The sequence below is a fragment of the Ceratotherium simum genome, chromosome 25, assembly GCF_057802395.1.
Source record: "Ceratotherium simum simum isolate JZ-2026a chromosome 25, ASM5780239v1, whole genome shotgun sequence".
Taxonomy (NCBI): Eukaryota; Metazoa; Chordata; class Mammalia; order Perissodactyla; family Rhinocerotidae; genus Ceratotherium; species Ceratotherium simum.
In genome coordinates this window covers 24,284,921-24,305,958 of record NC_141924.1, presented here as the reverse complement: position 1 = coordinate 24,305,958, position 21,038 = coordinate 24,284,921, and the positions used below count along the sequence as shown (strand labels likewise).

At 38.4% G+C, this 21,038-nt stretch overlaps 1 protein-coding gene across 3 annotated transcripts; it reads right to left on the bottom strand.

Annotated features, from left to right (window-relative positions):
- Positions 1-163: 163 nt before the first annotated feature.
- IKBIP (IKBKB interacting protein) lies at positions 164-20,898 on the bottom strand. 3 transcript variants are annotated; one of them, XM_087449064.1, is made up of 4 exons: positions 20,762-20,898; positions 20,330-20,549; positions 13,110-13,227; positions 5,915-8,372 (listed from the first exon to the last, which is right to left on the bottom strand). In XM_087449064.1, exons 2-4 carry the CDS (start codon positions 20,503-20,505, stop codon positions 7,536-7,538), a joined length of 1,131 nt encoding a protein of 376 aa, XP_087305190.1. In that variant the 5' UTR covers positions 20,506-20,549; positions 20,762-20,898; the 3' UTR covers positions 5,915-7,535. The 3 variants fall into 3 exon arrangements, with proteins under 3 accessions (XP_004418047.1, XP_087305190.1, XP_087305191.1); XM_087449065.1 differs by having other exon boundaries at positions 20,330-20,516; positions 20,762-20,878; XM_004417990.3 differs by lacking the exons at positions 5,915-8,372; positions 20,762-20,898 and adding an exon at positions 164-1,079 and having other exon boundaries at positions 20,330-20,668.
- Between the last annotated feature and the right edge of the window lie 140 nt (positions 20,899-21,038).

Here is a 21,038-nt window from a genome sequence, read left to right as displayed (position 1 = left end):
CCTAGTGCTACACTGGCAGATCCTGCTTCTCCCCAATTGCCTGAGAGAGAGAGTATGTCTGTGTGTGTGCGCCTGTGTGTATGTCAGGGGATGCATAAAGTTCTTGCTATATAAAGTTGCAAGTATATGTTTTAGCTTATTTATTTTGGAAAATCAAGTGCTCAACCCTTTAAAAAAATTTATTTTTACTGTACAAAATAGAATCAAATACAAATGGTATTTACTCCAAAATTTCATTATTTCTGACTTGTCGGTCTTATTTATAACATGACACAGGTCCCATAAAAAAAAAGCTACTTCAGTCTAATCTAAAAAATTTCAAACTAATCCATATCTGAAATGTGTGTTATTTCATCTTTCATATCCTTAATCTCAGCTCGGACTATTGTTAAATTAGATATTTTTTCATTTAAGACAGCAATTTCTTTCTCTCTTTGTAGTAAGTCCTTAACCAATCTGCCAATGCGTAGTGTTAAATCATTTACCAATGGTTCCAAACGGGAGAAGTCCTTCCTTAGATTATACACCTTTGGTTTTAGATCATTTGCAAAAGTCACTGTCTTCAGAACTTTAGCTCTGTCACTTTCTAAGCTTAAAAACCGATCTGTGTGCTTGTTGAAATCACTCTTTAGCTCAGAAAGTATCTTCTTAACAGAATTAATTCTTTGTGAATTTTCAGATGCTGTCTTTCGGAGCATTGCTGTTCGGTCAATGCTACTTGAAAGAAGATCACCTATGTTTTTTACTGTATTTTTTTCTACTTTTTCTATTTTATTTTCTAGTTCTTGCACAGAATCTGTCAATGATGTTACATCAGTCACTAAACCTGAAATACGTCGTATGTCTGTTTTCACAGTTGTAATCTTGAGACCAACATCTTTTGCCATGGAAGTTGTACTTTGGTCTACTTTTGTAACATATTGAGAGAGAGTTGTCAAATTGTTGTTCAATAGATCCTGTTTTTCAGTTATCCTGTTGGACCAAGTTTTTGCTTCATAAATTTCCTCCTGTAGACGCTTCAGACGAGCAATTATTTGAAAAGACTTCAATTGTTCCATGATAGCTTCAGACTTCTGACACTATAAAAAATATAATACCACAAATAATTAAATTGATTAAAAGCTTAATATTTAAAATTCAACTTAAATTTTATGTGTTATTTTTAACTATAACATAGTTTTTGCTCTTCCAGAAAGCATTTGGTAAAAGATGTATTAAGTGTATTACTAATGAATAAGAAGGAAAACATTAAGGAAATTTTATAAAATGTTATAGAAATGGCACTTTTTAGTTATTATTTTTGCACCATCAGGCCTCTGTACAGTGACAAAATGAGCTAAATAAGAGACAGTACTGTGTTTTTTCAGTTGCTGGAGAAGGGAGGGGGGAAGCCTCCTCTAGATGAGCTTTGGTAAATTTGGGGGGTCAAGCAAGGCAACACAACTTTTTTGTTTGTGAGGAAGATCAGCCCTGAGCTAACATCCATGCTAATCCTCCTCTTTTTGCTGAGGAAGACTGGCCCTGAGCTAACATCTATTGCCAAGACTCCTCCTCCTTTTTTTTTTTCCCTTTTTCCTCCCCAAAGCCCCAGTAGATAGTTGTATGTCATAGTTGCACATCCTTCTAACAACACAACTTTTGAAACACAAGTTTGTTTGTAGTTATAACAAGGGCTAGAATGAAGGGACCAATGTCCAAGACTCTACATGTATATGCTTTATTTTCTTATTACTTTTATGAATAATTTTCTGGGCTATCTAACTACCCATGAGACCTTGAATAAACAGTAGTTTAGTAGGGAATATGGATATAAAAAAAGCAAAACAAACAAACAAACAACTATATTCAAAGTTCTAAAATTCCATGATTCCCAATAAAAGTGGTTCTCAACTTTTGTATGTTTCAATGCCATCCTCCTTCCCCACCATCCATTGTATACCGCTATCTCTATAATGACGTTTTGGTTTAACGTGGACACATTAGCTGATGAACATTTTGAGCCACACAAGTGCCTGGCAACATTTCCATTTGTTGTTTTTTGTTTTTCTTGTTGGTGTATGTGCACGTGTGTGTGTGTGTGTGTGTGTGTGTGGCAGTATTGGGGAAGTTCAATTATTTCATTGTATTCTGAATATTTGAAATTTTATTGCATTGTGCCATCAGTTAATAAAATTAAGAGGGAAAGGGGAAAATTAAAGTGCTGATTATAGTGATAAGATGGGTAAGTCTCATAAACAATAAAAAATTGAAAATTAAAACAAATGTGCTCAAGGTCCATCCATATGGTAGCACATGGCAGGATATCTTCCTTTCTCATGGCTGAATACATAAAGGTATCAAAGTAACACACTGTACACCTTAAATTTATACAATGTTATATATCAAATATAATTCAATTAAAAAATAAAACAAAGATAGGAACTGTCAGGTGAGACTATTAAGCTTCAGTCAGAGGATTAACTTAAGCCTGTGGACTGTGTGCTCAACTATGAAGAAAAAAATTAAAGAACAAACGTAAAATATCTTGTCAAAGCCTGTGTCCAAAGACAGACATACACTGTGATTACATTGAAAAAGGGAATCCCACTTACAATGTGTACGTCAATCGTTTGATTTTAGCACATTTAACCTTCAGCTCGTTTTCTAGGAAAGCATTGTTTTAAAGTAGAGATTGTCTACAGCTTCCTACTAATAATCAAAACCACTTTGATTCACAATATTTACTGTGCTAGTATGTGCTAGTATGTGCTAGTATGATCAAGAACAGTCTCTGCTTTCTGGGAGTTAGCAATTTACGTGGGGCAAGATAATGCTATAAATGGATTTAAAAGTCAGAAAAAACAAGGAATAAAAAAGCAAATATGCAGGCTGAAAAATACTTTTTACAAAATAAGCTAGGCAATTTAATCTAAAGACATTGTTTTTCCAAAATAATTGTGCATTTCTTCAATATGTTTTTTATGAGTCACCTTTCTTAAATTGCATTTGCCTGGTTTATTCAGTTAAATGTTTGAGATTATTTTGGTAACATTAACTTAGTTTTATTTAATGCAAATAAAAATTTAATATGCTTGGAATATTATTTTTATGGCAGCTTTAAAAAGGAGCTATATAGTTGCAAAGAAATGACAAGCTGAAATGGGGCACTAGAACAGTTAATCTAAAGCAGCAACACCCCCTCCTTGCCCCATGACATAGGCTTGGTTTCAAAATATGTTTTAGGATTTTTTCTCTTCAATAGGCTTATGCTACATTAGTTATTGGTGAGGAAAGTGGGCCAAAATGTTTTTTGATAGACTGTGAACATGTTATTTTGGTATGACATTAAGGAATAGCCACAAATAGGAAGGAAATCAAGCAGTGATTATAAAACCATGTTTTATCTTTAAGGGGAAAGTTTTGCAATAAAGTGTATGTGCTGAAACAGACTCCCAAGGGTGAAAGGAGATGGCTTACTTTCATCTAATTCATTACTTGGTTATAATTTATTAATGTATCTACTCTAGTAGAGTAAATGTAGCTTCATAGAGTTACACAATTAAGACACCTCAGAAGGAGCTAAGTTTATTCTTAGAAGGATCAGATCATTAAGAAGCTCTTTATTTCACTTGGTAGCTTATAAAAGCAATTTATCATGAACTTCTATTGATCTTTACTAAAACATAAATTCAATCCAGTGTAGGGATAGTCTAGAAATGGTTTTAATGAATTACAACTTGTTTAAGGTATTTGCCTAGGATGGACAGAAAGATTGGAGAGTCTATCAGTCTAGGGCTCCTTCTCCACCACTGCTTTCCCACTCTTCTCTCAACACTTACTGATTCCTTCTTATGCCCAAGGCCCAAACAATTTTAGGTCACAGTTACAACTTTTGGGTGACTTACAGTATAGTTTAATAGTGACATGGTAGTGGACACATTTGGCTGAATGACAGCTTTTTGAATTCTCAAGACAGTTCTACTGACAGCGGATTTCCTGTGATTTTTTGCCCCCTCTGGTTGAACAGCAGCAGGTTGTACTGTATAGTGGGAGGTCAGTGGCCTCTGGAGTTGGATGGACCCAGCAGCATGATTGCCAAGATTTTGCTGAGCCTCAATTTCCTCATTTGTAAAATGGGTCTCACAGCTAGCAAAGCTGTGGTGAGAATTAGTGATAACACATGCAAAAGCCTAGCACAATGACTGGGACATGGTAGATACTCAGTACTTGGAGCTGCTAGGATGATGACGATCAATGCAGACCTCCTAGCAGTGTGACACAGAATAGGCTCCAAAATGTTAGTTCTCTTCCCTGTCATGTAAAGCTGGATGGAGCATTTTGATTTGTATTAAAATAGTTCATAGCTGAACTGAAAAAAACTGATGCTGGGTGAATTTGCAGAGCTTTTGACAACTGTGCAAATGGGAATAAGTCTATAGAGAAATGAGTTTTTTTTCCGTGTTTGGTGAATTTACAGCATCATTATTTTATAATGACATAATATTAAGCTTTTTTTTTTCTTCCCAAAGCCCGAGTGCATAGTTAAATATATCCTAGTTGTAAGTCCTTCTAGTTCTTCCATGTGAGCCACCATCACAGCATGGCAAGTGAGAGATAGGTGGTGTGGTTCTGCGACCAGGAAGTGAACCCGGGCTGCCAAAGTGGTGAGCGCTGAACTTTAACCACTAGACCATCAGGGCTGGCTCTGATATTAAGCTTTGCTCAAGATAATAGATTCAGGGCCGGCCGCATGGCTTAGCAGTTAAGTGCTCGCGCTCCGCTGCTCGCGGCCTGGGTTCGGATCCCGGGCGTGCACCGACGCACTGCTTCTCCGGCCATGCTGAGGCCGTGTCCCACATATAGAAACTAGGATGTGCAGCTATGACATACAACTATCTACTGGGGCTTTGGGGGAAAAATAAATAAATAAAATTATTTAAAAAAAAAAGACAATAGATTCATACAAAGGTCTACAATTAAAAATGTCACTAACTTTGTATCTTACAAGTTTAGTTTTCTATGAAATCATACAGGCTAATAAATCAACATTTTTCATTACAAATATAAAACTACACTTAGTCAACAGCTTTTTTTTTGGTGAGGAAGATCAGCCCTGAGCTAACATCTGTGCCAATCTTCCTCTATTTTGTATGTGGGATGCCATCACAGCATGGTTTGACGAGCGGTGTGTAGGTCTGTGCCTGGGATCTGAACCTGTGAACCCTGGGCTGCTGAAGCAGAGCACACGAACTTAACCACTACACTGCTGGGCAGGCCCCTAGTCAACAGCTTCTAATCATCAGGCAAAATTTAAGGAAATATTACTGTAAATATACTTTTGAACTTTATATCCAAAAGTTAAAAAAAATTGTTTTGTAAAAGTGTCTCGTGTGAGAAATTAAAAAAAAATGGACCCAGTATTCTTTATCAGAAATTAACTGATATAAAATTTATTATCAATTACAAAGATACAAAAATGTGTCTTAGAATATGGTGATCTTTCTTAAAGGAAAGACTGATGTAATTTAATATTTGATACACAGGGAAGTTTTTGAAATTTCAACTACTTGTGTTAAATGAACGTTAAGAAACAGAGGAAGACAAATTAGGTACATCTAAATCTCTCTAGCAACAATTTTTTATAGGAAAACCCCTGAGTAAAGGAACACATACATGTGTATAAACATAGATGCAAGTTTTCTCATGAAATACTCGTAGAAGGGCAGTTTTTGTTCCCCTGGTAACTGTCACCATAGAGCACAGTGGTCACCTCTTCCCATTTATTTTCTGTAACCATTACTACGGTATATACAAGTTAACAATGATAATGTATCAAATCTGGTGATAGGCCAGAAAAATAAATGAATAAAAGTGAAGAGTACAAGATCTCACATCTGCCCTGATAGGATGGAGGTTGAAACAACGATGTTCCGGCTAACTTTATAATCTATTTTATTAGCATGAAAATAAAAGTAAACAAATACAATTTTGCCAGTGTACACAGACAAGAACTTAGATGTTAAGAAGTCAAGAAATTTAATGTAGGATTTCAGAAATTAATGCTATGCCCCTTAATAGCAGCACTTGTCCAGGCTTATTTTTATGACTCATGGCTATCATACGTCCTTCTAACTCCAAAGTAGAACTTGTCTGGGATTTTTCCAAAAATGTGATTTACATAATAAAACTACCTGACCACAATTACCTTTTGTAACTGACTGCTTTCAAGTTCTTTGCGTTTAATTCCACTGAAATTGCATTATAAAACTAGGACTACAGTTGGTTACTGGCAAGAAGAAACAAGTAAGAACAGTGCTTCCACATGCAGTTGACTCGGTTTTCAACACCAAGCTTGGACGCTCTTGACACATCAGTTTACCAACAAAAGTCTTATGTGCTCCCCCAACTCTGCACATTTCCCATTATCATTATTAGAAAAACCTGGCTAGCCCTCCCCTGAATCTCATCTCAGTGTGTCCATGTCTTATTCCTTGTGACTCCATTATATAGTTTTGAGTAAAATAAAAATCACTATGTAAAACAAATTTGGTTAGGTAATTAGTTTGGGGACTCTTTAAAATAATGACATACTTTTAATTACCATAATTATCATCATTTCTCATTACGCTGCTTTTTCCTCTTTAAAATAGGCCACAGGCTTATTGGTGTATTTTTATTGTAAGTAGAATAATTTATCTAGAGATCATGTATCTAGCAAACTCAAGAATCTGTAACACAGTTAGAACCTTTAAAAAAAAAAGCCCAGGTGGACAAAGATATTCCAAAAGTCCATACTTCAAAGCATACACACTTAATTCATAGGAAAAGCCTTCAATAAGAACATATTTACTCTTATTTAAAAATTTTTACAAGTACCTGTAACACAGTTTAGAACCTTAACAAAAAGCAAAAACGTTTCCCAGGCTCCATAGGTTTCAAAAGTGCATATTAATTCATGGCAAAGCACCCTAGGCTCTCCCTTGGGCATGTTATCTTTTATTTTAGACAAAATTCCTATGAACTTGGTTGTCTTAGCCTGAAGTAAATTACAAAGGAAATGAAGAACCGGCTGATGCAGGCACATTATCAATCAACCTGACAGTAAGAGCAGATCAGTGGGTCACCTTTTCAGGTGACAGAAAAGGTACATGAAACAGACATAAGGTTTCAAAATAGCAAACTGGGGCCATTGAGGGAGGAGGTAAATACTCCTCAACAGCTCCTAGAGACATTAATATATTTGGGTCCAATATAATAGGTGAAATTCATGATGATGTCCATTAATTATTAGAAAAACATTAAAAAATATTAAATATATTCTTTTGAAAAAGAGAAATATACATTTTAGAAATATTTCTATTTAAAATGGTTAAAATTAAGTAAGTTTTACTGCTTACAACGATAAGCTTTGATTATCTACATAATCTATTTGTGTGGACATCTCACTTATTTTCCAATAATGTAGCATAAAGTGAGGCATATCAAAGTAACACAAAAGCATGGAACTAATCAATTTACATATAATAATATGCTTCATCAGAATAAATGTAGTATATTTAAAAATCACTATCAATTTCCTTATTTTCTAGATTATATTCTTCTAACGTTCCCTTTTCTCTTGCACCTGAATATACTACAAAATCATGAACTTTTCCTTTTAGAACATCCAGTTCATTTTGCATCTTTAATATGCTATTATCATACTGAATTCCTTCAAGGGTTTTCTGCATCTCCATTATTTCAGATACTGCTTTCAGCATATCATCTTCCATATTAAACATCTGAATAGTCAAGTCTTCCATTTTCTTTTCTGTCCCTATTAGATCCTGAGAGACTCTGAGGACAGAACGAATAGCACTTTCAATTGTGGGCAAATGTGTCTTGCATTCTTCAACTTTGGGTTCGTAGTTGGAAAGTTTATTAGTCAGCTCTTTATCTTTGGCAAAGAGAGCATGCTGTTCCTCTTCTAACTTTTCAACTGCTTTTGTGTCAGAGCCAAGCTGCTCTTCTACTCGCAGAAGATCCTCTTCTTCTTGTCTTTTCACTGTTCTAATATTTCTTAGTGTGCTATCTTCCAAATCTTTTAGCCTTTCAGTGAGCAATTTTATTCCTTGTTCAGCCGAGTTAATTTGGACAGTAACTTGAGAATGTATATGTTTTGATTCTGATTTGAAAACATCTGTATTAACATTCATTTCTTCTAGGCTTCTCTTCCAGAAATCAGTAACATTCTGGAATTTCTCATTAAGGCTTTGCATCTTTTGAGTGAGCATCTCTTCATTATTTTGAATGTTATGCATGATACTTTGGAGGCTGGATACTTCCTGCTCAAACTGGGTCACCAAAGACATGGATGATGTAGCTTCCTGCAGGATACTTTCAGTAGACTCAAGCTGCATTTATAACACAAAACAATTCCCAAGGCTACTTAATAACTTTTATATTAGGGAAACACACTTTAACAATCACGTGGCAAGTTCAAATTCCGAAGATGTCTAAAATATCCAAGTACATCAGAACCTTACTGACAAAAGAAATTATTACTTTAACAGTTGTTTTAACATATTTTAAAAAAATTTAATAGATTAGTGCTATGGTATAAAAATATACACCTGAACTTATAATCCTAAATATCTGTGCATTTTTATGGAGGGATATTCAAGAGAAAAATAATGTTACAGAAGCCTGAACTATATCACATTTCCCTCTTTTTTTACTCCAGTGGAAAGCAACTTAGTTATAATTTTTATGGTTATATGTCTTTTTCAGAAACTCTAACTTAGTTATAAAATTTGTTAACTTTCCTAAATTCTATGATTCTGGAAGTTTCTGCCTGAGAAAAAAATTTGTTGACTGACCTCTTGCCGAGAAGATACCAGAATCAGATCTTATAGATATCACCAAGACAAAACTGAATAAAAAACCAGTTTAGTGAGACAACTCATGTCAGATGGGAAAGTGTTCTAAGTATCTGAAAATTATGGTAAACTCTGGCATCTCCTATAATATGTGTCCAGGATGTAGAAGAGCCAGGTTGTAGACCTCTTTTAGTCTACACTCACACATAGATGACAGCCTTAGAGACTACACAAAGGCCTAGAAATGATCATTAATTTATCAAATGTTTGCAGCATGGTGTTGAAGACATAATACTGTACAAGACACAGTTCTACCCTTAGGCAGCTTAGCTTAACTGGTGAGAAAGCCAAGTCTATATGTGCTATGACAGGGGAAGAGCTATGGAAGCACTTAGGTAGGGCACTCAAACCAGACTTCGATGATCAAGGAAAATGTTTTAGAAGTATTATCTAATATCTGCTTCTAGTTACTCTTTTTCTAAATCTACATACTATAGCCAGATTAAGCTTTTAAAAGCTTATCTGCTTCTAGTTACTCTCTTTCTAAATTCTACACATTATAGCCAGAGTAAGCTTTTAAAAACTGCTATGCAGGGCTGGCCCCGTGGCTTAGCGGTTAAGTGCGCACGCTCCGCTGCTGGTGGCCCGGGTTCGGATCTCGGGCGGCACCGACGCACTGCTTCTCTGGCCATGCTGTGGCCGCGTCCCACATACAGCAACTAGAAGGATGTGCAGCTATGACATACAACTATCTACTGGGGCTTTGGGGGAAAAATAAATAAATAAAATGATAAAAAAAAACAAAAACAAAAACTGCTATGCACATCATGGTACAACATTAAAAAAACCACAGTGTTTCCTAATACTTCTAGGGGAAAGTCCCAAATCTGTAACCTCTCTCTATGCTACTCTTCCCTCCTCTTTGCTTAGTTAAGGTCTGTCCTTCCTTCAAGGCTCATACTAGATCTCAGCTCCTCAGTGCAGCATTCTTCCAAGGCCTTAGCCCTGACAACAGCCTGAACTCCTGTTGTACCTATTGTATTATGTTTTTGCCACCTATTTGGCACTTAGCACACCTAATTCAAAAATTCTTGAGTGATCACTCTGTGCCAGACCTTGCGCTAGACACCAGATATAAAAATATAGACATAGTACAGTCCCTGACTTCACAATTTGTTAGGGGAGATAGTGCTTTGAATCTTTTACATCATATATTCTAGAGTCCCAATAAGATTTATTGTCTTCTGTTCCATTATTAGGCACTAGATATATAGAGATAAAAGACACAGTGTTTGCCCTAAACAGTAGTAAAGGAGATAAATTAACTAATAACAACAAAAAATCACAACAGATTATGATTTGTGTCAAGACAGAATTAGTATGGGGAGAAAGGATGCTTAGAGGAGAGATCAGACATCTGGAGGGCAATGAAGAAAGGACCAGAAGTGACTCTGAAATCTTACTCTTTAACAGACTGATGAATTACACTGGGGAAGATATGAGAGCTTCTAAATTCCCTAGGGGAAGAGAATATGTCTTATGCCTTTTTGCAGTCCCCATATCTTGGGGTATAAAGAACATGTTTGTTGATGTTTAGGAAGAAGAATGGCTATAAACCTTCCAGGACCACCTCAGTCAAGACCTAAAGCAGTTCCAAGTGATAGCTGGGAACAATGTGTAACAGTACTGACTAATATAATAAGACCACTCTGAAACCTGGTTTAAAAATTATTTTTAAAGTACACATGTAGCCATAATACAAGTTCCTTTAAAAACCAATTCTGAGAAATACTTGTACACTGCTAATACTGTTAGGCTTAGTTGTCTTACTACGTATTTTGAAGAGGCAAGCTTATCCTCACCTAAGGCAACTTCCTGTTTAGGCTGTTCACCAGAGCATCACTACAGTCTGGAGACAGTATACCCCAGTAGACCCCAAGTACAAGATCAACTTTTCAGGATAATAAGGTCTCAAGATTTAATCTGCCAATATATAGTGACTAGTATACCACAATAGCTAGCATTTTGGGGCTGCCAATATATTCTAATAGTTTTTCATTTATTATTATTATTATTATCATTATTTTTTATAATTTTATTTTTTTTCCCCCAAAGCCCCAGTAGATAGTTGTATGTCATAATTGCACATCCTTCTAGTTGCGGTATGTGGGATGCGGCCTCAGCACGGCCGGAGAAGCGGTGCGTAGGTGCGCGCCTGGGATCCGAACCCAGGCCGCCAGCAGTGGAGCGTGCGCACTTAACCGCTAAGCCACGGGGCCAGCTCATTTTTTATTATTATTATTATTTTTTGTGAGGAAGATCGGCCCTGAGCTAACATCTGCCAATCCTCCTCTTTTTGCTGAGGAAGACTGGCCCTGGGCTAACATCCATGCCCATTGTCCTCCACTTTATATGGGACGCCGCCACAGCATGATTGACAAGTGGTGCGTCGGTGCGCACCCGGGATTCGAACCGGCGAACCCTGGGCCGCTGCAGCGGAGCGCACGCACTTAACTGCTTGCGCTACCAGGCCAGCCCCGTAGTTTTTCATTTTTTAAAGAGCTAATACCTTAAATTTATTACTGCTTGAAAGTTTTCAAAGACTTTCACATATATTGTGTATCTCATCTGATCCTTATAAAAATCTTGTTATTCTCATTTAATAAATGATGAAATAGAGGCCAAGAGAAGTTAAAGCGATTTTTCCAAGGTCAAACGGTAGTGATGAGAGCCCACGTCTAGCTGTTTTCCCTTCCTACTGCGTTAGGCTGGTGTTTAGGGTCAGCTTCGTGAAAAGGCAGCTATTGTTAAACCACTCCTAGGGCAGGCTGGGAGAGAAAGAGCTATGCAAAGGCTGAATATTTCTTGGATCCTACAATGATATTTAAAAAATCTGCTTCAAAAAGCATTTTAATTGCCACCAAACTTCTCATTTGAAAAGGAAATCTTTCTTCAAAATTTGTTTCTAATAGCATTTAAGTATATGAAGTTTCTATCTCCTGGAATTTTTTCTGTCATTATGTTTCTTCCAATTAGAGGTCCCCCAACAACTACAACCAGATTCCAACTTGGGCGCTAGGTCAAAATACCAACTCGTGCAGCTCCTTCCCAAAGGCACCTAAACTCACCCACCATGGAATCCCCTGGCATCAGTGAGAGATGCATCATTTTCATCCAGTTTTTCTCTTTTGAGGGACCATATGCTCATCCTGTGCATGAGGCTGCAGGAATTTAGATCCTCTATTTCATTTCTGTCTATTTTTATAACATCTTTGCTTACCATAGTGCAAAGCACAAGTCCCTGTCTACCTTATGACACGAGTAAAGGTTTAGTGAATGAATAAAAGAACAATCAAGGCATGTCTCCCAATGACAGCCTGGACCCTGGTACCCAGACTAAGTCCATATGATGGTTTATTGATTGCAGCTGACCCTCTCCTGAGACACGTAGTAGTTAAAATTTTTTAATCTGTCTCACATTTCTAAGAATCACAGTAAAAATGCATCTGCATTTGCAGCTTGAAGAAACACAACATAGACATGGATTTTAATTCTCACTTGGCTACAAAATCAATATTGATTTTTAGGTTAGTCATTCTTATATGCATATGTATATGCTTACCAAGTGGAAAGTAGACAAAGAAAAACTGATGGATCTTTGCCCAACAAGTGCTGTTCCTATTCTAATTTTATACCTCAAGATTAATCATATTTTCAGTGCTCTAAACACTTGATATTTAAATAGAAAATTGAGGTCACATCAATATGAGCATATTGTTCTTTTTATTTATTTATTTTTTTTGGTGAGGAGATTAGCCCTGTCCTAACATCTGCCAGTCCTCCTCCCTTTTCGCTGAGGAAGACTGGTCCTGGGCCAACATCCATGCCCATCCTCCTCCACCCTATATGGGACGCCGCCACAGCATGGCCTGACAAGCAGTTTGTCAGTGGGCCCACGGGATCCAAACCGGCGAACCCCGGGCCGCCGCAGCGGAGCGGGCGCACCTAACCACTTGCGCCACCGGGTGGGCCCCATATTGTTCTTTTTAAACAATAACATTTGTTATATAAAAAAAAAAAATTCTGTCCTTTCAAAATGTAATCTAAGTCTAAATTGGATTGAAAGGAAATGTGAGGGGTAGGAAGACCAGTGAGAATTAAAATAGTAATGGTCTAAAAGGCAGGAAAAAAGAATTTATGTATTGAGGTAGAAGGGTGGTAGTGGGGAAGAAAAATGAGAAAATCTCCCCATACAAGCCAATTAATAATTACCTTTTCTGAGATTAAACTGATTTTACTTTGAAGCCCTTGGAATTCGTTGGCTTTTATTTTCAGTAACTGGTATTGGTTTTCCACCTCTGCAAACTTTTCTGACTGCTGAAATACAAACCTGGAAAAGAAAAAAAAAATCACTACCTCCTAATTCATATCAATTTAAGTGTGAATTTTAAACCAGTATTTTATACCCACTTCTGGTAAGGACAACATGAATTCTGGTATAGGTAGCGGCAGCTTTTATTAGTTTATGTCAACAAACATTTAGAAAGCCTGCTATGTGGTAGTGACTGGTTTAACTGTATTACCCATAGATGAGTGAAACCCTGCCCCTCTTCAAGTTCACAGCCCAGTGAGTGAGACGGTGTGATATCTGTAACAGATGTACGCACAAGAAACGATTTGGAGGAAGAAATGAATTATTTAGAGCAAGATATGTGATCTCTACTAATTTTCTCAAGGCCATATTTGGGCAATATCTAGAAAATTAGCATTTTTACACTGAAATGTAGAAGAGTTATCTATATTTTAAAAAGTATTTTAAAATTAAAATGTATAAGAAAAAAGCAGTGGAGTGGAAGGAAGAAAGAGGTGATGATGATTAGAAGCTGAAAAATAACAGAAGAGTCAAAACTGAAAACAGGAGTCATTGTCAAAGTGACAATAGAACACATTAGCAGTGCCAAGGTGCATAATATGTACAAGACTTGTACAAAAATACAAGTCTTCTGAGTGTACTTTGGATGCCATTCTAAAATTGGAGTGTATTCTTCATCTGGTAAATACTAAAGGGTAGAAGCATTAAAAAGTTAGCCTAATCCTAAAAACAATAAATGGACTTTTGTTTGGATAGCACTCGAAATGAGCAAACACAAAAGAAATTCTTTGGATCTAATACTATTTTGGTTAATCTACTTTGACTCAATTCTTCGGGCTCAGAAAGAGTTGAAATTCTTTGTAAATTTACTGAGTCATCAAAAAGCAGTGGAGCAGAATCATACGAAATGAGTGCCTAAATCAGAGCACACACACCAGCGGTTCAAAAGCTTCACTGCCTATTGGAGTCACCTGGCAGCAAAGAGTCTGATGCCTGGGTCCCACCCACTGGAATTCTGACTTAACTGGTTTGGGATGTGACTTAGATAATGTAAATTTTAAAAGCTTCCCAGGTTATCTGAGTGCTCAGCCAAGCTGAGGACCACTAATTGACAGTTTTATGAAACTGACTTCCAGTCAAAGACCAATATTTGAAGATCCCAAAACTCAATGGAGAGGTTAAAGACTTCTGAGCTTTGTGCATCAATGCAAAGGTGGTGATGTTTCAAACTCATAAATGTCATCATTAGGCTAACTGTTGCTATAAAACTGTCCAAAGCTAAAATGGATTTTTTGCTTTTTAAACAAATGTTTACAATGTTGAATGAAATAAATTTCTTTTGATGATGGCTAATGTCTATCCTATGAGATAAGAGTGAATTATATAAGCCTAGGTTACATAATTAGTACAGACTGACTTTTCTCCTGTGTACTAATATGAACTTTTAAACAAAACTTCTGGTTATTAGAAAATGCCACTATCCTAATTTTCCAAGATGAATATGTAGACCATTCTTTTCTGATTAGCTATTTTAGTCTTGGCTTTTAAAGGATTCTTTTCAGAGTATAGGCTTATCTGAGACCAGTAGACAGAGACCAAGGATAGAGACTATTCTAAAGAAATGTCTAATTTCAGAAACTAGTTTTATCATCTATTACTCCATAGTGTTACCTCATGGATTTATTCTATAAATCAGTGTATTTATTCAGAATAAAATCATTACTATAGAAGGGACTTTTTGTAAAGATTGATCCACTACAATAATACATTACAGGACTTTCCATTTTATTAAATATTTTTCACGCTATCCCTGCACTTTCCTTCAAAAGTCACATATTAAGCAAAAGCTTGAAGAAAACTGTGTCATGTTAGTGGAAATATCATCTCTAATGATAATTTGTAGGGTTTTTTTCATGGTTAGCTTCTCACCAAAATAAAAAAAGATTCACCAGTTACACGTGAGTAGTGCATATAAGAAAAAACAAGCATAAAGTTGACTTAGTGCTAGTAATGAAAAAAATGAAAAGCGATTTGTATGGTGTTAAGCTAACACACATTTGTTTCATTTTTCACTTAGATGTGCCAGACACTATTCTAAGTGCTTTATAAATATTAACTTATTTAACATTAAGGAAGAGGATGATTTTCTAGAAGCCAAAAATGTATGCTGAGAGAAAGCAGTTTGAATTCTGAAAATCTGATTTTTGAAATTGGCATCCAGATTAGTGCCCAAGGTGCTTCGTTTCCTTTTTATGAATCAGAGGCATATTCTAACAAGAGCAGTTCAAGGCCTCCTTGCTCCCCATCTTCCCTAGTTTAGATGAGAGAAACAATTAGGGTCTGCTAAGGACTACAGCTTCTAGTAGAAGAAAGGACTATAAATAGTTCTGGACTAGGGATTTCTATTTCTAGGGCCTTGGCTTCTTTTTGGATTAATATCAAAGGGAGGCAGCATATCATACTGGTTAAGAGTGTGGAGCTGGGCAACTTTGACTCTGCCACTTACCAGCTGTATAATCACGATGGGCAAGTTATTTAACTTACCTTTGCTATAGTTTCCTCATCTGCAAAGTGGGGATACCACTATTTATTTCATGGGTTGCTGGAGATTAAACATGGTCCTATTTATAAAGCTCCTAGACAGTGCCTAGAGCATAAAACATTAGTAGTTCAGGGCCGGCCCCGTGGCTTGGTGGTTAAGTGAGCGCGCTGCACTGCTGGCGACCCGAGTTCGGATCCCGGGCTCCCACCGGCGCGCTGCTTCTCCGGCCATGCTGAGGCCGCGTCCCACATACAGCAACTAGAAGGATGTGCAGCTATGACACACAACTATCTACTGGGGCTTTGGGGGGAAAAAATAAATAAATAAAATCTTTAAAAAAAAAAAAAAAAAACATTAGTAGTTCTTTCTTTTGGGCTGCTTTGTGCAGCTGCTTTTCCATCCCTCTGACAAGCCTAGAGTGGTATAAAGGATCAGGGCTCCCTTCTACTTGCACTTGATAGAAACCCCAGGCCTGTTTCCCTTTGAAACCAGGGTTGGATTTATAGCAAATGAAGGATGGAATGGATGGATGAGACCACTAAGAAGAAGAGACGCATTCTCTTAACCTGCTTTTGGGCCTCTTCTATCACATAGGTAAAGGCCTCGAAGTATGGATGTAGGAGAAAGGGACCCAGGATAATTGGCTACCTTAGTGTAAGACTTACAAAAGGAATCTTCTTGACTTGCTCATAATCCATTGCAGTCGAGACTCATACAGATTCAGGGCCTTGTAGTATTAAACAGTGTGCATTTCCATGGAGTGTTGCCTCTGCATAGCTCCTTCAGGAATCTTTTTTTTTTTTTTTTTTGGTGAGGAAGATTGACCCTGAACTAACATCTGTTGCCAATCTTCCTCTATTTTGTATGTGGGCTGCTGCCACAGCATGGCTTGAGGAGTGGTGTAGGTCCATGCCCGGGATCCAAACTTGCGCCACTGAAGCAGAGCATACCGAACTCAACCACTATGCCACCAGGCTGGCCCATCCTTTAGGAATCTTAGATGGTGGCAGACAGCTGATTGAGGACTTACATATACACAGGATTTTCTCTGGCTCTGTTTCAACTTATTAATTAATGAAAAGGAGGCAAACAACCAAAGAAAGCTGTTATTATGGACCTTCTGCAAGAAAGGGAGTTCCAGGGCCACTACTAGGGTCAGTATCCATTTAGCCCTATGTTTCATACTATAGCTTCATTTTCAGCACAATACTGAATGTTCAGGAAAACAGTGACCATATTGTATTTTTAAAAAAGCAGGACATTTACAGGACAACCCTGTGTTTTAGATAAAACTCCACGAAAAACAAGCTGAAAAATGGGGTTAGTCAAGATTTTGCTATATAAATGATTTATAGAGAAAGTTGTACTAGATGACAGAGGAAAAAACCTGAGTTATTGTTTAAAGAATAACTGTTTAAAGAAAGCTGTTTAAAGAGCTTTTGACTTCTTATATATAATCATCACAAATGCTATGAAAAACTTTTATAAAGGCAATTAAAAAATCTGTTGAAATTTCAAGAAGAAACTTATTGTTGATTAATTTCTATGTATTGTAATTAAATAAGCTTGTCAGGTCTTATCTTTTTTAGTAACTTCACAACTTCTAAACTTGTCGAAAGCAGAATTTCTTCAATCCTCTTATCTGAAAATTTGCCTTAAGAGTTTATATGCAAACTATAACACTCAAGCCATACAATTTTGGGCAACTGTTATCTCCCATGTCTTATTGTTAAGCTGACACAGGATGATATATCAGGACTTTAGAGAGGTGATGTAAAGTATCACACTTTTGTTACGCATTATCTGTCTACTTCCCAAATAATGATCCCAAGACAAAAGGTCCAAAGACACATATCTAGTGACGCCTTGAAATCCTCCTTGGGCAGTGAAGCATTAAAATTTCCTCCCTCAACTTACTCAGACAAAGTGTGAGAGGATGGATCATCTGTGTTTAGAAGTACACAGATAGGCACATACATTTGTTGTTGTATTTTAACAATCAGGACAGTGTTAGTTCAGTAAGCATTCAATAAAGATTTGCTAGTCCAACTTTGAGATGCTGAAGTATGTGTTCTAGTGGTAAAGACCTCAATGGCTTTGTTACAATTTTAGTGTGCTTTTAAATATTTTCAGATGCCAATTATTTGGTTTTTATTTGGAAAATGCTTGCAAATGTCTTACCAGAATAATTTTTTATTCCCAAATTTACCATGAGTAAATATTTGCTATAAACAGCAACCAAAGTATTTACACTTCGACTCTTACGGCAAGGGATTTCACAAGAACAATTAACAGGCAACTATTTTAATAACAATCATACAATCTGTCCATTTTAGAAATAATCTTTTTTTTTTTTAAAGATTTTATTTATTTATTTTTTCCCCCCAAAGCCCCAGTAGATAGTTATATGTCATAGCTACACATCCTTCTAGTTGCTGTATGTGGGACGCGGCCTTAGCATGGTGGGAGAAGCAGTGGGCACTCAGGATCCGAACCGGGGCCGCCAGCAGCGGAGCGCGCGCACTTAACCACTAAGCCACGGGGCCAGCCCCATAGAAATAATTTTTGACTAAATATTGTTTTATTATTTTGGAGACAGTTCAAATAAAATCTTCCTAATGAATGTAACTTGTTTGTGTCTTTATTGTAGGCACTAACAGTAAATTCCTGAGTTGAAGCTCCACTTTTCAAGTTTTTTTCCTTTATAGATTCCTATTGTGTGTTTTCCCATGGCAGTAACTAAATCATTGAAAAGCTGAACATTTTGTGATGTAATTTACCTCACATGAATATGTATCTTTGGATAATTAATTAGAATTAGTAAATTTAGTAACTAAAACCAGTTGTATTAGGCTCCAGAGAGAAGCAACATATGTCTTTTAGCCTACTAAGTTCTATTACGGGAAACTTTTCCAATACAAAATGGGTTTTTTATTTACCTAAAGAAGGTCATGCATTTTAAGACATAAGAGCAGTTTATTTTTATTTTTGTGAGGAAGATCAGCCCTGAGCTAACATCCATGCTAATCCTCCTCTTTTTGCTGAGGAAGACCGGCTCTGAGCTAACATCTATTGCCAATCCTCCTCCTTTTTTTTCCAAGGCCCCAGTAGATAGTTGTATGTCATAGCTGCACGTCCTTCTAGTTGCGGTATGTGGGACGTGGCCTCAGCATGGCCAGAGAAGCGGTGCGTCGGTGCACACCCGGGATCTGAACCCGGGCGACCAGCAGCGGAACGTGCGCACTTAACCGCTAAGCCACGGGGCCGGCCCAGAGCAGTTTATTTTTAAAACAGTAAATCCAGTGCATTTATTCTTTTAAGATCAAAATAAAAACATCCCATAAACAAAAATACCATATTACTAAAATAAACAATTTATCTTTTTTGAAGAGAATATTTAAATCAACTTTTCAGTTCATTGTGGCAAATCTTTTATTAACTTCGACTCAGGATAAGTCAGCAGTAAAGTATAATTCAGAATTTACTAACATCTGGGCCAGCCCGTGCCTTAGTGGTTAAGTGCCCGAGCTCCGCTGCCGGTGGCCTGGGTTCAGATCCGGGTGCTCACCAATGCACCGCTTCCCCGGCCATGCTGAGGCCTAGTCCCACATACAGCAACTAGAAGGATGTGCAGCTATGACATACAATTATCTACTGGGGCTTTGGGGGAAAAAAAAAAAAAAAAAAAAAAGAATTTACTAGCATCAAAAATGTTGCAGACTAGAAGATGTCCAGGGTTCCTTCTGGAATACCATTACTCTTGAAGACAAATAACTATCTTCTAAATACTTTAAAAATAGGTTAAAAAAAAAAATGGAGAATTCTAATTTAAAGCATCAGTTTTGTTATTAAAATGAAATAGGTTATTCCTAAAGAAAACGATTGGGGAAAACAAAATGAATAAGTTGGTTTTAAGGTTATTTCTAATATTCATTTGTCCTATGACCCCAAAATATCGCTATTTGCTTGGTTTAAAAACTATAAATGTTTAGTTTTAGGTGAACCCAAGTGCTATATACTTTTGTAGCGTTACAGTACTAAAATTCAATCTGTAATTTAGGAAGAGACTTTAAATTCATAACGCATGCACACTGATCCTCCCAACTTTGATATTATCACGAACGTTTGTTGTTCTGAAATCATAATGAATTCTTTGAAGGTTGCAAACGTTTCCATTAGGCATTTACGGGGTGGGGTGGGGCAAATCTGTCCCGGACAGATGCACAGCGGACAGGAAGTAACGGGTTATAAAAACGCGAAAGCTCCCGACGTGTAGCTGGCGCTTAATAAAGTTTGGCCGAATCCGCATCTCTTAATGGCTGACTCCTCCCCAAACCTTAGCCTCAATTCCAGTTGAGCGATCGCGGCACGATACTAGTACAAGGGAAAAATGAGTTACAAGAAATGAGATAACGGAAAAAAAAAAAAGTTGGGCTGGCTGTCCCTTCTCTGGGGTGGCGGCAGATGAACCAAAGTCACAAGTCTCGGGGTTGAAGGTTACGGGATGCCGAGTCGGGTGGGGCCACGGCAGGGACTGGACCCCGAAGGGCGGGCGACCACCGGAGGCCGGACACTTACCAGGCCAGGGCCAGGCACGTCCCCAGCGACAGCAGGCTCAGGCCGGTCCGGGGGTCCGCCCAGCCCCCGCCTCCACCACCTCGGGCCTCGGGGCTCCTCCCGCCCTCGCTCCGCTTCCCGGGCTCCGCGGGGGCTCCCTTGGGCCCCGACTTCTTCCGGCTCTTCACCTCGGACATGTCTGGAGGTCCTGAGGACGACAAACCCGGGCGGCCTCTTCACCCTGGGGGAGCGGGACGTGGCCGCCTGAGCTCCGAGGGAAGCCTCGGCGGTGACCGCGCCCCCTCTCGGACTTGGCGCCGCCCGGAAACCAGTGCCAGTGCCCTCCCTCTCCCGGCCATCTTCACTGCTTCACAGCGCACCCCAGCCACCCGCCTTCCAGTTCCTCCAGCTGAGGCAGGCGCAGACCCCACCTCCCGCTTTCTCTGCGCTAACCTAGCAAACCTGAGGAAATCGTAGCTCCCGGGCGCGTGCGGGCCGCCGGGACGCGAGGGGGCGGGGCGGGGCGGGCCCGCGCCACGTCGAGCGCGCCGCCGCCGAGGTCCTCCCTCCCTCGGAACGCCGCGCGCCCTTGTGGCTTAGCCACGCCCCCGGCTGTGGGGTGGGGCGGAGGGCGCTCCCTGTGCGCGCGCGGGCACAAGCCGGAGCGGGTGCGCGCGCGCTGCGGCGGCCGCCCCGAGAGGCTCGGCGTGTATTTATTTGCATGCGCGGG

What these genes read in the sequence shown, in the direction of transcription:
- IKBIP (XM_087449064.1), bottom strand. Translation starts at nt 20,505, where the DNA reads ATGTCCGAGGTGAAGAGCCGGAAGAAGTCGGGGCCCAAGGGAGCCCCC. An exon ending in ACGTGCCTGGCCCTGGCCTG is followed by an intron (nt 13,228 to 20,329) that starts GTAAGTGTCCGG and finishes TTTCTTTTCCAG; the next exon opens with GTTTGTATTTCAGCAGTCAG. An exon ending in TCAGTTTAATCTCAGAAAAG is followed by an intron (nt 8,373 to 13,109) that starts GTAATTATTAAT and finishes TTATAAATGCAG; the next exon opens with CTTGAGTCTACTGAAAGTAT.